Source organism: Brachycentrus maculatus, unplaced genomic scaffold (assembly GCF_059751285.1).
Source record: "Brachycentrus maculatus isolate JH-2025_06_01 unplaced genomic scaffold, ASM5975128v1 h1tg001173l, whole genome shotgun sequence".
Classification (NCBI taxonomy): domain Eukaryota; kingdom Metazoa; phylum Arthropoda; class Insecta; order Trichoptera; family Brachycentridae; genus Brachycentrus; species Brachycentrus maculatus.
The window spans coordinates 3,264-22,324 of NW_028281860.1; the positions used below are offsets into that span (position 1 = coordinate 3,264).

Sequence of the window (19,061 nt, forward strand, 5' to 3'; positions counted from 1 at the left end):
CCCAAAACTTCTTGCCCAAGGCCTCGCTTACCCTAGGAACGGACAACCGTGAATATGTTAATTACTTATGACAAAACAGCTACAGAAATAAATTACCTGAACTTCCGTATTTTTTTAAATATTTGAATTTATTTTTGTTTTTTTTTCTGTGTTTATTACTGTTTTATTCTGTGTATTTTTGTTTGTATTTTACGCCCCTTAAAGGCGTATCTACCTGTTTTTAATCCATGAATTATTATGACTATGATTATCTTAGTAATGAACCTTGTATTATGAATTATGGTGGTAAAATATAGATATACCCATATCTATATGTACAAAATAAACATTCGCAAATCCAAAATGTTCATAGCTAGGATTATATACGAATGATAACGTTTTAACTACGTGGTGTAGATAAGTAAGATAAAAATTCAAGAAATAGTGGCATTACTGAGTAAAACTTAAATTAAAAACGGATAGATTTTCCCATAAAGTGACTACCGAATCAATTAATGAAATTAGATAACTTACGTCATCATTTTTAACCCCTTTCACCTTTAATTTTTCAATAAAATACCACAAGTCAATAAAATATCGTACCTATTTTATTTTACTATCTTGATTCTGTTTACATTTATTAAGGAATATAACAAAAAACAATACATATATCAAAAAATATTAAGGAATAGAATTCTATTTTCTTGCCGCCTTGGCGGCGGCATTCGAGTGATACGGCTAATCATTCATGCCGCTTCAGTAGCGGCACTCGAGTGCTAAGGGTTAATCTGGTTGTCGATCCGTATTTTCTGGCAGTTACCGAAAAAATAATTGATTTTGTATTTTATACAATAGAAGTAAATTTTATCTACGCTACGTAGTTAAAGCAGTAACTTCAGTATGTAATCAGTGCCGATACCAAAGGAAAGTCAATGCTTTAAATACGGAATGACTTTAATTTTACTTTTATTCGGTGATATAAATAAATTATTCTTTAGTTATTTTTTCTCACTTTCTTCCTTTAAATATGCTTCTTACCTTATGTTTTTTTATATGCCTATTTACTGTACCTTTTATTGCTTTATATTTTACATTTTGCCCTGCGTTTTCTTATTAGTAGGTATTCCAGTCTCGTTAACCTTAATCCCATGTCCCGAAATGAGTAATGGAAATTACTCATCGGGAATATTATACATATATGTGACTTAAGTAAGCAGTATGTTTAAAAAAATGGATAAATACATAATAATACATTTAAATAAATAAATTTAACATTGTAAATATAATGTACATATAATGGGGGTAACTATTTACAATATTAAAAATATCTATTCTACGTTATTAATGTTTTATCTATGCGCTGTAATCGATCACCAAAAGAGACAAGAAAGGTTATTTTGGCATTGTTTTGAGGAGTATGTGAACGTAATATTGATGAATATAATAATACTGGTTAGTCATAGGATGTGGAAGAAGAAGAATAATAACAGGTAATAGATAACTCCTGAAGATAATACGAGTGCAAATATGCAATTCCAAATGCCCTGGTATTATAATTATCCTACATATCATCGTTTTCCCATGAATTAGTTGTACCTACTGTTCCTTCTTCATTTTCTTTCCCATGTAGTAGTAATCTCCTCCAACTTGACCTTCTTTACTAACGTCATCTGTATCTCATCAAATTTATATCATTCTTGGATACAAAAGTTTCCTTCGTATAGCTGATCATCATGCCTTAATAATATCAAAGATCGAGTGAAAATTGCGTCATTCTAACCCAGTGCCCTATGCACCATTAGCCAGAAGAAAAATATTCAACCAATTACTTCAATAACTTTCCTACAGACATAAAAATTGAAGACATTAAAATGCTAAAAAAATAAATTAAATGTTAATCCATGAAAAAGCACATACAATAAAAAATAATTATAAAAAAAAATATTATATAACTAACAAACATAAACAATAAATAATAAGTGTAAGTCCCTCTCCAAGCACAAGAGCTTCGCTTTATTGGAGAGAGTTGCGTTATAAATTTTAAGACTGTAAAAGTAGAAACGTCTAGAGAGTGAATTAAATTATAAAATAAATTTTGTAACCACATAAAATATATTTTTTTAATATGTATCATTAAAACTCGATAAAAAAGGTCTAAATCCATTTTTTATACAATAATAAATTTGAAATATCACAGGCAACGTTTATCTAAATGTAAAATGTTATATTCGAATTTAATATAACCAATTAAAAAATATTAGTTTTGAAAGCCTCACTGAAAGCTTCCAAGAAAACCAATCATAGTTATTGATTGCTAATAAAATTTATTAGAGATGATAAAGATTGGATAGAATATTTGATGTGTGTATAATATCATGAGTGTATGGGTATTATATTGTCTTTAAACGTCTCAGCGCCCAGTAGCTAGTAATACACGCCTGTTTGTTGTCCGTAGTGTGATCGGAAATAAAGTCGTGTCGCCCAGAACGTCTCAGGGAACGCGAACGTCGGAAAACTCTTCGACGGTCATGTAATCAGTGTCATTCGCGTGACCTAACTAAGGTTGATGGGGCTCGCCACATCGTATTTTCAGGAAAATTAGCAGAGAGATTGTAATCGTCGCGATAAAACATATTAATCCGCGCGATACTTGTTTATCTTTAAGGAAATTGCCATACTTAAACGCCTCATATTCCCAAGTTCGTAGCAGTGTGAACGTGGTTTTTCATTTGTTGAGTGCATCTCCCTTCATACATAATGGACGAAGATATCCTCGATGAGGTAAGTTCATTAAGAATAATCAAAAATCCACATAAATTCCACTTTGCCATAAATAATAATAAAAAATCCCAATTCATTTTGAATAATATTTACGTTTATTTTTCTTTACATAATATTTCTTACATTTTAAATATGAATATCAATCACTGAATTGAGTCTACTAAGTCGTACATTTTATTTTAATAACAAAACAATAAAAAATACAAATTCATGACTATTGTTTCTCTTTATTAGGACATTATCAAACTACTGTGGTCAAGTACAGTTGTTTGATAATGCTCTAACAATTCAAAACAATTGTTACAAATTTTTATTTTTATGTATTTAAAAATAAAAAGCACTCGGGCCTCGTATAACACGCTTATATGGTTCCACAAAAATCCGTGTTATACAAGGTTTGAAGTTCATACAAAATTAGGGTTTGCGTTCCAAAAAAATCTAAGATAGTTTATATGAATGTGTACTTAATTTTTTTAATAACAAACATATTATTTAATTCACACATTTTTCTGAAACCGTGTTTAGTAAAAATTCAGCGTGTTCAATACATGTGTATACAAAAAAATATGTCACAATTTAAATATCCGTGTTATATAAAACCGTGTTATACGAAGCCCAAGGGTATACAACTTAGTAGACTCAAATCAGTGTTTGATTTTTATATTTGAAATATGAATATGGAGTTCTACAAATTAAACGCCAAATTAATAAATAATATTTTTTGCCTTTAATTAGAATGTGAAAATGATTTTAGTTGAACCTTTTTTTAATATAAATACAATGTATGCTGTGATGTAATTGTAAAAATGTTGTGCAAATATTTTTCTTCGCCTTTGAAAGGGGGATTTCCACAATTTAATACTCAATAAGTGTTATGAATGTTTAAAATCCAATAAACAACTCGGTAATCCTGGGCATTACGTATTTTTGATAAAGCTTTCAGAAAATTGTATTTAACGTTATCAGAGTTGCGATAGGAATTATGATCTGAAAATGCAATAATCGTCGAATGCATATGAATTATCCGAAATATTTATTGGATCATATTAATTTAGCGATATGTCTACTATTAAATGTAAAATTAAAAATAATATTATTTTTCTTGAGTAAGAGGCCGGGGATGAGTGGTTCAGAGCGGGATGTTACGTCACCCACGGGGTATGCAGTGCAATCGCCACGGTACTGTTGCCAATTTATTGTTTATAAATAAATCCACAGAGAGATAGGACAAGCGACTAGCAATGAATTGGCGATTGCAAATACAATGATTCCTATATAAGTCAATTTGTCAATCTTCATTCAGAAAACTATACATTTTATAAATCAAAACATAGATGAAGAAGAATATGAAAGTCTGGGCATTTTCAGAGCTTAAGACCTGTCAAAGGCTCCTAAATGATCCCTTTACCAGCCTATGACAGATCGTAAACTCTGTAGATGCTTAAATTTCCATATTATTTTATTTTTCGAAGTCAAAAATGTAAAAAATAATAAAAAGTGGTGATTATCCGGATTTGTGAACAAGTATTTAGACATACCTACTCAAAATGTTGGATACAGAAAATTTGTATATCGTTAGCTTAAGCCGTAGTGTCTAATAGTGTAATTTAGATACCGAGAATTAAACTTATTATTTTCCCAATGTAAGACATAACAAAATGAGTTTTTAGATTCGAAAAATTACATACTTTTATTCATTCTATCAGACACTTGATTGTTCTACCTACGAATTGGAAAAAAAACTAAAAACAATCCATAAAAAAATTCTCCGCTAAGGCGCCACCAGCCAAAATTTTAAATGGATCAAAATTACAACACGCGAAATGAATCCAATATATATATATATATATATATATATATATATATATATATATATATATATATATATATATACACATCTTAAAATGCAATATGGATATTCAACGATTATTATACAACATTTGTATGATTTCCAAAAATTGAAGTAGTGTAGTTGTCAATCATGGGTAGAATGGTGAATGTTACACGTGAGTAAAGTGATCACTTAACCAGCCTATGACAGGCCTTATCATAGGCTGGTTAAGCCCAGACTTCCATATTCTTCTTCATCTATAAATGTTGAGATGTCAAAATATAAGAATGAAGTCCCAAGTGGAGAAACCAGATTTGTGAACAAGGATTCAGACACGCCCAAAAATGTTGCTAATTAGATATATTCAGAGATTTTTTTAAACAAAAAAGGTCCCGGAACTCATTTCATGTCGAGCTTTTTACCAAAAAAATTTTCAAATACCATTTAAATATTCGTTACAATACCATATTTTATCGTTTTGATGAATCATATCAATTCAGACTTTAATTACGTAGGCGCAAACATTGTTTCGTATAATTCATTTTGAAAATTTTATAAAAATTACATTTACTCGTTAAAAAGGTGTCGGAACGCCGTTCCAGCGCGTAACATGGAAAAAAGCCCTGGATATGTCCATTTATTCCAAGATATTTATATTTATACCACAATAATTTTTCGCATACGTAAAAAAGCATGCATTCTTTTATTTGTGATTTTACACTGTAATATTTATTTAATATTACTCTGGACTGGTTCCTGAAGCGCACGAGTGATCACCTTGCCTTCATGTAAGTAATGATCAAGATAACACTGCGTTAAATCGATGCAGTGCCCTATGCACCATTGGGTGCGGATAAGGCTGAAACACTTGTCTTCTTCTTCTCTCTTTTTTTTAATCTCTTTCTATTATTTAAATTCAATTGAAAAATTATTTATCGCCATCAGCGATTCTACACAACTGACAAGAATTGCTTAATGAATTAGGCAATATTTGTTTTTATTTTTAACCCTGATACTGATCAAGAGATTAATAAAATGTATTTGATTGATGACAATTTCACCATCAATGGAAATGCAATTCAATTCATATTTACTTATTTTAGACGTTTATTATATTTTAAAAGATAAGAAAGATAAGTTAATTGGTATCAACGAAATTGTTGTGAAATTTGGAAAATTGGAAAACCCTTATCCGCACCCCAATGGTGCATAGGGCACTGCGTCATATAAACACAGTGTTATCTTGATCGTTTACACATGAAGGAAAGGTGATCAGCCCTCCGCTTCATGTACCAGACCAGGGTAATAATGAATAAATAACACAGTGAAGAAATCACTTATATTTATTTGACCCCCCCTGGGAATCGAACCCGGGACCTCCAGAACGATAGCCGAGCGTGCTGACCATTACACAACGGAGGCGGAAATTTAGTACGGTAAAACTACTACTTGAACTTTAACGTGTTACTTGAGCCCAGTACAAAAAAAATCTGTATTTGGTCTACAATAATGAACGTATCGTGACAATAAGTGTCACCTGTCAAGGAAACAATGAATCATGTCGATACGTTCATTATTGTAGACCAAATACAGATCTAAATATTTTTTTGTACTGGGCTCAAGTAACACATCAAAGTTCAAGTAGCCCCGTTCTACGGTATGGAAAATTATATCAGGATTTAGCCCAATTCACCTGTTACAAAAGACGATTATTTTTCAAGTAACGAAATTAGATAACTTACCATCACGTCGCTTCTCCGTAGGGGTAGGCAGAGTTAATTGATCACCTTACCAATCTGTCTTCTCAAAAAATGATATTCGCCTCTTCCACGTTCATGCATTTTCTCATGCATATCCGTCTTTATTCCGACTCCTGACCTGGTCACTTTCAAATATGTGACATATTTGATCATGCCAAATTTTTTGTCTGCTCCTATATCCAAAACCACCAAATTCATCCTATTTATTTTGCAATACGTGTATTTCCCCTAGGTAAAGTCAATAAAAAATAATATTTCTTCTTCTTCTAACCCTCATCCCAATGGTGCATAGGGCACTGCATCATATTGTCGCAGTTTTATCTTGATCAAACTTACATGAAGGCAAGGTGGTCACTCCTTCAGTGATCAATCCAGGGTAATATTAAATATATTATTTCGAGAAATAAAATGTGATTTCACACCCTAATATTAAATAAGTATTGGGGTGTAAAATCTTATATTTATTTTCACCCTCCCTCCCCTGGGGATCTAACCCGGGACCTCCAGCACGGTAGCTAAACTCGCTAACCATTACACCACGGAGGCGGATGAAAACATGATATTTACGTCAACTTATATTCTGATACTAAGAGCGCTTGTGCACTACACGGAATTTTACCGTCCGGAAGTCCGTTTTTTTTTATTACGACAGTTTAGCGTGATCGAATTTACGCGCACCGTGATCGCGCACCAATCGAGCGCACCGATCCGAAGAAAGAAAGACAAAAGCACAAGCCAATCCTCCGTTTTATTATGCTAACTGATGTGCCGGACGGTAAAATTCCGTGTAGTGTACAAAAGCCTAAGGGCGTTTGTCCACTACACGGAATTTTACCGTCTGGCACGTCAGTTAGCGTTTTAAAACGACGATTGGATTGGATTGGCTTGTGCTTTTGTCCATCTTTCTTCAGATCGGATAAATTCGATCGCGCTAAACTGTCGTAGTCGCTTGTATTTTTCAAAACCGGGCTGTCGGACGGTAAAATTCCGTGTAGTGCACAAACGCCCTAACGATATTACTCATAAGCGTAATAATATTGCTAATATTGTAAAATATATAGATATAAATTGTTATTATAACTCATTTTGCTAATCGCATGGCAAATAGCAAACATGTCAGAATTCATTATTTGTGCAAATTGTAAACGTGATGTCTTGGATTCTTAAACGTTTGATGGTATCATTTGACACGTGGTTTGACATTTTTATCGCTGATGTTTACAAATGGACACTGGCGTATAAGTTATGGCTGACATTAATGAAATTCACCTCAGTCAAAGTTACTTAAAGATATAAACTGAAAATGTATGGGTAAATACATCACTCGTTTGAAAACACGTGGATTTAATTTATTGCAAGGCACATGGCTCAAATTTTCAATTTTAATTTGTTTTCTAGTAAATATAAAATAATAATATATTTATTATATATCGTGGGTATACTGGCAAAAAACGTTTACTCGAAATATGCTATTTTGACTTAATTTAGCATATTATAAAGTTTTCAACGTTCTACAAACTGGCAAGATACACTAAATAGTTTGAAATTTCATAATTATGTGGTTTTAAAAGTAAATTCAGCTTTTAAGTTTAATAGCGGGTATTTTATTCAGGCTAGAAGCATTTATTAACAGGGATTATTCAAACAGGGATTTCAGAGTTGATTTTTTTGTACCATGTATGTTTTTTGTACCAATGTTGTTTTAGCAAAGAATGTATGGGAAGACAATCATATTATATTATATATAGTATATATGTATATGAAAAACTAAGATAAATAAATGTTATTCCAAAATTTATATCTTCTCTGTTCAAGATAGTTAAACAGAGAAGAACAAAATATGATTTAAAAAAAAAAATATATATATTTATATATATATATATATATATATATATATATATATATATATATATATATATATATATATATATATATATATATATATATATATATATATATATATATATATATATATATATATATATATATATATATATATATATATATATATATATATATATATATATATATATATATATATATATATATATATATATATATATATATATATATATATATATATATATATATATATATATATATATATATATAGAACAAAATATGATTTAAAAAAATATATATATATATATATATATATATTACTAGTAAGTTTATAAATCCAAAAAGAGTCTCTGAATCCAACATATATGGCTCCTGTGAATTCATATTTTTTTTTAATTATTTAGTAAAAACGTTACTAAAAAACAAAATTGGATGATTAATCTGGCACCACCCTAAATCTGTATACTGCAGCTGTCTAGTTCACAAATTTCAAATACTATTGACGTACGACGCCATTTGCAAAAATTATAACATCTTCCGATAGTGATTAATTTTGTGCCACCTGTTTTACATACAGATTTTATTTTTCCAATATAATAATATATAAAAAAATATATTTATATAATATAAAAATTGCATATTATTGCCAGTGGGGCTAGTAACTGAGGCGTGCCAATAACTCCATGGTTTACACTACCTATTCTTATTTCCTTATGTGACACGTGACACGTATTTTGCCTTCAACCCCATAAAAGTATGGAGAAATTTTCCCAAGTTATGTGAACCAATGAGAAACGTGATCTGATTTTTTCATTTCTAAATGATAAATCATATTTTTTTATCATGCATGCTATCTGCGTGTATGCAATGATTGATAATTAACGTGTTCACCTAAATGTCACTATGTGATGTGGTGACTTTTCTCACCCAGCATACGTACATATATAAATATATTATATACAGGTGGCGCAAAATTAATCACCCCATCGGAAGATGTTATAATTTTTGCGAATGACGTCGTACGTCAATCATATTTGACATTTCGCTCACTCCTTTCAAGAACGTCATAAATCAAAAAACTTGATTTTTCAGGAGAACGTTTTTAAAGTTTAAAAATATAATACAATTGATTAAAAATGAATACAAAGCCACTTATTGAACTTTTTACTGTGCAACAGATCTTTTTAAGTGAAACCTGAAGGTTTTTTCTCCATTTGAAAAGTATTTAGTATATTTAAAAAAAACTAATTAAACAATACCTTTTTTTCAAAATGCAAAAAACAACACTTTCTGCCCTGTAGCGGGTAAATATTGAGTTAAAAATATGCCTCTTTTGCTGGGATATAGTACGTTTTATGGGCATTCCGAAAACATGCACAACTGAAAATTGATGATTTTTGATTTATGACGTTCTTGAAAGGAGTGAGCGATTTGTTAATAAGACAGCTGCAGTGTACAAACAGATTCAAAGTGTTGCAAAATTAAGCATCCATTTTGTTTATAAAAAAACTTAATTACTAAATAAACAAATGATTTTGTGTAATGGAAATCTTTATTTGAACCTTTACAATTTTTTCTGTTAAGTGAAAAAGATGATAGCCGTCAAGTGGCTGCCGCCAGTGTTGATGCACATTTGTGCTCGGATTATCAATCTGTTTGTATACTGCAGTTGTCTAGTTCACAAATCGCTCACTCATTTCAAGAACGTCATAAATCAAAAAACTTGATTTTTTAGGATAACGTTGTTTAGGATAAAGTTTAAAAATATAATACAATGTATTAAAAATAAATATCAAGCCACTCATTGAACTTTTTACTGTGCAACAGATCTTTTTAGGTAAAACCTAAAGGTTTTTTCTCCATTTGAAAAATATTTATTATATTTAATAATAATAAAACCCTTATCCGCACCCCAATGGTGCATAGGGCACTGTGTCATATAAACGCAGTGTTATCTTGATCGTTTACACATGAAGGAAGGGTGATCAGCCCTCCGCAGCCAGGTAACAGTCCATGGTAATATTGAATAAATATTACAGTGAAAAAATCACTTATATTTATTTTACCCCCTCTGGGAATCGAACCCGGGACCTCCAGAACGGTAGCCGAGCGTGCTGACTATTACACTACGGAGGCGGACGAATTATATTTAAAGAAAATAATTAAATAATACCTTTTCTTCAAAATGCAAAACAACACTTTTTGCCCTGAAGGGGGTAAATATTAAGTTTAAAATATTCTGCTTTTGCTGGGATATAGTACATTTTCTGGACATTCCGAAAACATGCACAACTGAAAATTGACGATTTTTGATGTATGACGTTCTTGGAAGGAGTGAGCGAAATGTCAAATACGATTGACGCACAACGCCAGCTGCAAAAATTATAACATCTTCCGATAGTGTGATTGATTTTGCGCCACCCTGTATAATGATTATACATATTTATCGTGATGTAACAAACATAGGAGTATGTCAAAAACCCACTTTGACGAAATGACCCCAACCATATTGAAAGTTCATTTCTTAAGTAGACGGATAAATGACAGATGGAGGTCGAAATAATATATTTGCTATTGGAGAACGGTCATTGCTAGCGTTAATCACATGTACTCATATGCATACTGCATCTATATAAAATGTTCGTTTGTCAGAATTATCAAATCTCCTAAAGTTATTAAACAGTTGCTTTGAAATTTTGACACAGCGTTGTATTCGAATGCGCGCATGTTTTTACATTACATAAATTTGAGTAGTGTGGTTGCCAATCATGTGTAGAATGGTGGATGTTACATGTCACACACTCGTTTCAACAGCGTCATAAATCAAAAATCGCCAATTTTCAGCTGTGCATGCTTTTGGAATGCCCAAAAAATGTACTATATCCCAGCAAAAGCGGCATATTTTTAACTTAATATTAATCCGCTACAGGGCAGAAAGTGTTGTTTTTGCATTTTTAAGAAAAGGTGTTGTTTAATTATTTTTTTTAATAAACTAAATATTTTTCAAATGGACAAAAAACATTCAGGTTTTACCTAAAAAGATCTGTTGCACAGTAAAAAGTTCAATAAGTGGCTTGATATTTATTTTTAACACATTGTATTATATTTTTAAACTTTTAAAACGATCTCCTGTAAAATCAAGTTTTTTGATAGTTGTTGAAAGGAGTGAGCGATATATACATTTGACATTTTTTTTAAATAATAAAAAAATGCGATGGCAGCGCCATCTGTTAAACGCAGTGGCGTGCATAGAGAATTTATTAGGGTAGGCAGTACAGGTAGGTAATCAGATAAGCTGGTACTACTTGGTAGGGTAGGCAGTATAGGTAGGTAGTAAGGTAAGCTAGGTACTACTTAGTAAGGTAGGGTAGGTACTTGTTGCGTTTTCATATGTCACGCGGGCAAGTTAGGATAGGCACTGCTTTTCTGCCTATATGGAATGCACGCCCCTGGTTGAACGTAACATCAACATATGCAATACTAAACATTGCTTATGGCGGTGAGCGTGCTTCTTGACAGCTGCTGTCATTTATCATTTTCAGTTTTTTTTGTTGCATTGTTGTTTCATAGATTTTTATTTTCTTTGTTGCTTCACAACCATTGTGTTATTAGAAACAACATATTAAAAATGTGTGTTTTCTATTTTCTTTACTTTCCATTTAACCAGATTGAGCCATAGTTACACGTGGCCGGATGCAGCTAGCATCAAATAAAAACGCATTTTTAAATAAACGGAATATGTGATACACAAAAATATCGTTCTATTTTAAGAGGAATGCAAATGATTTGAGAAAAGTTGTTTTCTCCTCGAATATTCTTAATTTAATACACGAACTCATTATATTACTGGATCCGCATAAATACAGTAAACCCTCCTATAACGTTAAGATATTTATACCCGCTTCATCACAGGAAACGTCATAAGGTGAGTTTTAATAAAATTGTATTTGTACATTTTAACCGGTGGAAATGACTGAAATAAGTCATTAAAAATTAAAATGCGATTTAAAAACATTAACTCCCTCCGAGATTTATAAGAGGAAACGTTATAGTGTTAATTAAAAAAAAAAAGTGTTTGTACATTATCCAATGGAAATTACTGAAATAAATCATTTAAAATTGAAATTCAATTCAAAAACTTTGATTTCCTCCTCCGATAACGCGGTTCCTATCTCAACGCTATAGGGAGGTTTACTGTAATACCGTTTTTTAACAATGTCCAAAATAACCAAGATAAGATATTATATAATATAAATAAGCTATTTTCGACATAATGTGTTAGTAAACCATTAAAATGTTCATTATATTTCGCAATAATTATTTTTATCTCGTCACGATATTAATGGCATAAATTATATTTTAAGGCTTAACATGACAGGAACGCTTAGATAAATGTACAATTATTTTGATACCGAAAAGTGTTCTGTGAAATCATTATCTGTGAAAGTCACCTAAAACCAAATTTATTATATGCACATATTTCATAAAAATTCACCAATAATATTGGTTACGTACAGTGGTGGGGTTTTCAAAATGTCCAGAAAACGGCATTTTCAGTAAATCGCTAAAAAATATCATGTTTCGGTGAACCGCTAATTTACCGGTATAATTAACGATGTGACCAAGTTATTTACACGACTTTATATTATATATATATATATATATATATATATATATATATATATATATATATATATATATATATATATATATATATATATATATATATATATATATATATATATATATATATATATATATTATATATATATATATATATATATATATATATATATATGTATATATATATATATGTATATATATATATGTAAATATATATATATATATATATATATATATATATATATATATATATATATATATATATATATATATATATATATATATATATATATATATATATATATATATATATATATATATATATATATATATATATATATATATATATATATATATATATATATATATATATATATATATATTATATATATATATATATATATATATATATATATATATATCTTCTTCTTCTTCTTCTTCTTCTTCTTCTTATTATAGGCCTTACGGCCTGTTTTTAAGAGGGATTAGCCTCCTGCGACGTCGATTCCCAGCTATCGGCCCATCTCTTTGGTGGTCTGCCCGGGAGTCGTCTACCATGGGGTTGGCCGTACAATGCGATAAATATATATATATATATATATATATATATATATATATATATATATATATATATATATATATATATATATATATATATATATATATATATATAACTATCAATTGCAGTGCGTTAGAAACGTGAAATATTGAAAATGGCTCGATTAAATTAAAAAAATATTTGTTTGCCTTAAAACTGAAATGGTTTTTTTTTTTAAATAAAAACCCACTGTAACAGCCGAAAAATAGAGAAAATCGAAAAAAATGCTTTGCAAGAGAGGGTATGTCAGAAAGCCTAGATGCTTCTGTATCAGATCCGGGAATGCGGATGGAAAAAAAAATAAATACACCTATATTATATATTGATAATTGATATAGATATCTTTTATAGAATCAATAATTCAGTCTTCGATTTAAACAAAATGTACATGGCTTTTAAAAACATCAAATTAATAGCCATCATTGGTCTTTAGAAATGTCGTCACAAATTTAAAAAAATGCAAGCTATTTCAGGTTAAGATAAGTGGATTATCTTACATTCGAGGAATTTAGGAATACTATAGCGGAGAATTCAATGCGGATTAAGACTTTGTATAACAAAACCATTAATGTTTATAATATAATGAAAAAAATGTGTATGCGTGTAAACAAACAATTAAAAGGGTAATTAAATACGTTTTTATTTTGACAGACATAAAAGGTGACTGGACATGTTTTGAAAGTTAACCAATTAAACTATATTTACGGCATCAATTCTCGGCAGTTTTTCATTCTGTAAGCTCAAGATTCCGGAAAATTCTAGATTATCGCTTCGTCCCGAAATTATCGCGTCATACATTATCAATGAAAATCGGTTTTTGGCATCAAAAGCTTACTAATTATAAAAACAAATATTATCTTTTGATAAATCGTTTACTTAAAATTTTAATACTTACATTCGATAATAAATTTCTGATACTTTAAGTGTCAGAAATTTATTATCCAATGTTCGTATTAAAATTTATTTTAGATTTTAAATAATACAACTAGATTTGTATAATACGAGAATATTAGAACTGAGTATATCACCTCTGTATTGAAATGGTCAGCACGCTCGGATACCTGACTGGTGGTCCCGGGTTCGATTCCCAGGGAGGGTGGTCAAATAAATATGAGTGATCTTTTCACTCTTATATTTTTTCAATATAACCCTGGACTGGTACCTGAAGCGGAAGGCTGATCACCCTTTCCTCCGTGTGTTTACGATCAAGATAACACTGCGTTTATTTGATAGTACATCATCGGGTGCGGATAAGGCTTGAAGAAGAATATATATCATAGAACGTACCCTTTATCGTCCATTACATTTGTGTTCATTTAAGGCTTAGATCTCAAGCGTTCAAATTAGAAGGCGTTCAGCCACGCTCAGGGCTGGTCGCGTGCTCACGCGCAATTAAAAAAAAAAACATATTGGATATTTTTAAAATATTTGAGTATGTGGAAATTTAAAAAAAAAAAAAATTTAACTCCTCATCTTTCAATAACTCTTTTCTTTTCAAAACCATGTAATTATTTCGAAAAATTTAAATGCAAAAACGATATTTAATGAAAAAAATCATTTACGTACAATGTTACCTGGATTTGGAGAAAATAATGTTGCGACAACGAATACTTGGCCTTAACGCGATTTTTTACGCTGGTGTCTCTCTAAACAGAACCCCGGCGTAAAACGAGGTTTACCTGCATTTTATTTTATTCATTTATTTAAAAAAATTGTTTTCAGCAATTTTTAAAAAAAAAATTTATAAAAATTCCTTCGCAAGTCATTTCCGTCGATTTTCGAAAGGACCTACTTTTTTGTCAGTTTCATGAAAAAATTTTAATTGCTGTGCAAATTGCCTATCGGTAGGCGAACAATAAAATAAGATCGCAAATTCCAATAAAAAATTATAACTGATTATACTTACATTTATTATCACTGACTTCTAACCTAACCACTTTCAAGTATGTATTTGAAATACTTGATAATGCCAATTTTTCTTCAATCTTCCTCTGCTTTTATTACCAACTACATTCGCCTCATAAATTTCTTTTGTTGTTCTTTCTTCACTTATTCGATAAATTTTTACCCTGTATTGCCGAATTAACTATTAATTAATTATTATTGTGTTAACTATCAAGAGAACACTGTTTTATAAGATGCAGTGCCCTATGCACCTTTGGGGTGCTGATAAGGGTTTGAAGAAGAAGATTTTAAATGATAATTAACTAAGGTATTATAAGTTATAAATAAATAATATTATAAATGTAATATTGAAATTATTATTTTAATTTAATTGATCAAAAAACAAAAAACAAAAAAAGAAATATGCGAGATCGAAGATGTCGTTAGGTGTGGAAGGCAACAAAGGAGACAATGGTATGCGCATGTGAGGAGAATGGAACCACCCAGACTCCCCCATATCGCACTGTACGGCCAACCCCATAGAAGACGACCCCGGGCAGATCACCAAAGAGATGGGTCGATAGCTGGGAATCGAAATCGCAGGAGGCTAATCCCTCTTAAAAACAGGCCGCAAGGCCTACAATAAGAAGAAGACGAAGAAGATTTATATATTTGGATGTGGCAAATAAGTGGTCGGCAATTCAACCTAGTAACAATGAATTATTAATTATTATTAATAAAAATGATCTCCGAGACGGGGTGGAATTAGTTCGCTCGGAATTTATTTTCCATTTCGTCCAATCAAACAGCACTCGGACTCCAATTGAAAGTTCAATATTTCAACGACTATGCGCCACATTCTCAATTATTTACAATCAATAAATTTGTTCAAGGAGGCCACCGACAATGGGACGAGACAAAGAAAATTGATTCTTTGTTGAAAAAAAGGTTAAGAAAAACTTTTTTTTTTAATTTAAAGAAGAAAATATATCGTTTTATTATTTGAAAATATCAAGCACGCATGATACCTATGCTACAATAAAAATTGCGAAAACAAAAGGAACGATGATTAATCGAATACGAATGACATAACAGGGTTGCGTTCTTTCCACAATTTTAATATTTAAAAAAATATATTAATAGATTAAATATTTCGACTTCATACTATTTCTGTGAGCCTAAGCGGCTCATTATTAGAAATAGGTATCAAATACTGTAAGAACATGTAAAAAAATATATAAATATACATATATATATATATATATATATATATATATATATATATATATATATATATATATATATATATATATATATATATATATATATATATATATATATATATATATATATATATATATATATATATATATATATATATATATATATATATATATATATATATATATATATATATATATATATATATATATATATTTCCATCATACATCCGAAATAAAACACGGTTATTTGGATTGAATTATTCATTTATTTATGTATATATATGTATACGTGACGCGTTTCGTCCTAAAAAGTCCTAAAAAGTCCTAATGTCCTAAAAAGTCGAAACGCGTCACGAATACTAGGCCTTAATGTATTATTTCCCTTTGATGCAGAAAAATATGTTAAATTTAGAAAAATAACGACAGTTTCATATGCATACACCTAATATAATTACATAATTAAAATGTATCTTTGTTTTAAAATCACTATAAATATTTTATTATAACTTAATTATAATGTCTACCGGTTTCGAAGCTAACCGCTTCTTTATTAAGACTGATTGATTAATTAATATTAGTCAGTCTTGATTTAGCGGTCAGCTTCGAAACCGGTAAATATACATAAATAAATGTAGAATTCAATCCAAATAACCGTGTTTTATTTAGGATATATTACCCAACAATAAAATAATATTGATTAAAAAGTGTGTATTTCATTTCAATGTTGTACAAATGGTGAAATATTTATAAAAGTGGCTGAAATACTGAGCGAAGTTTCAAGTTCCTGTGACCTTTTGCCCTCCAAAAACTTCAGCGTTATGAAATTCCGTCGCGTCCTGCAAAATTCATGATAGGACGTTGTGAAATTTCCTCGTAGAATGAATGACGAAAGAATTTGAAAAACAATGTAAAATTATTAATTAAAATAATACATATATTCTAATTATTAATACTACATATAATGCAAAACTTTGCTTCTCTTTTCTCTCATTTTAAAAATCATGTTTAAAACAATATATATATATATATATATATATATATATATATATATATATATATATATATATATATATATATATATATATATATATATATATATATATATATATATATATATATATATATATATATATATATATATATATATATATATATATATATATATATATATATATATATATATATATATATATATATATATATATATATATATATATATATATATATATATATATATATATATATATATATATATATATATATATATATATATATATATATATATAATATATAGTATTTGTTTTATTGTTTTAAGATAAAGTATTTTTTAAAGGAGATAATTTCGATGATATCTTGGACGACCTTAAATACATTTTCCACACCCGTTTAAAAATAAAAAGGTTAATTCGTTTAATGTTTTCCCGTTTACAAATCAGAAAATTATAAATAAAACATATGTAGAATACATTAAAAAATTAGAAAGAAAACTTAATACACAATGTATTCAAAACATTGCTTTTCACTTACTTAAACTTATTATTTTTTGACATCTCATCAAAGATGAAGAAGAATATGGACCGTCATAGGTTGGTTTAAGTGATCAATTTACACACGTGTAAAACATTCACCAATTCTACTCACTATTGACGACCACACCTCTCAAATATTTGAAAGTTCCATATATATGAACCACTTTTGAAACATTGTTCTTGAAACACTAGAACTTCACTAGAGACATAAATTGGTGAGATGAAAATAAGCTTTTTGTTGAGCGGAAACTCTTTTATTAGTATGTGAGGTCCGAATCTTGAATTATAATCACATACACGAGAAACGCCAGAACATATAATTATCATTTTCATTATTTTAGCTTATAATTTGACCAGTTAATTTATTGACAAAATTTTGCATGGCCAAAACTTGTTTACAAATCTGGATTTTCACATTTTGGATTTTAAGCTTAAGTACAACATTTTGAGTGTGTCCAAATACTTGTTCACAAATCTGGATTATCTCCAATGATAGGAGTTATTTTTCATATTATTTTTTGACATCTTATAAAAAATGATGAGATGTCGAACAATAATATGAAAAATAAATCCTATAATTGGAGATAATCCAGATTTGTGAACAAGTATTTGGACACACTCAAAATGTTGTACTTAAGCTTAAAATCCAAAAAGTGAAAAAAAAAAACAGAAATATATCGACAAGCAGTCGATTTCACAATTACAAGTTCAATTTGTGTTCACATTTGATATCTGATTTGTGATCTTTGATATTCTTGGAGTAAAAATGACATCCGATACATCATTATTATTAAAAAAGTAAAATAAATAAAATCAACTTCTGATTCTGTTATTTTTAACACGTTCTGACAGCAATTTGATGAATTTCATTTATCAATTGCAAACACATTGCACAATTTCCATTAAAATGATTTTTTATCAGTTCATCTTTATCTACTGCAGAAATGATTAACTATTTATTGTGTATTATGAAATTGATAAGCCGATAGCGAGTTACTAGGAAAAGGCATT

The 19,061-nt window shown here is 29.4% G+C and overlaps 1 protein-coding gene across 1 annotated transcript in view; it reads left to right on the top strand.

Moving 5' to 3' along the window:
* The first annotated feature begins 2,604 nt into the window (after window positions 1-2,604).
* Window positions 2,605-19,061, top strand: part of Hex-A (Hexokinase A) — a 70,137-nt gene continuing 53,680 nt past the window's right edge. Inside the window, exon 1 of the mRNA XM_088276164.1 lies at window positions 2,605-2,760. Coding sequence (XP_088132290.1) covers window positions 2,737-2,760 — 24 coding nt within the window. The 5' untranslated portion in view covers window positions 2,605-2,736. The remainder of the gene's footprint in view (window positions 2,761-19,061) is intronic.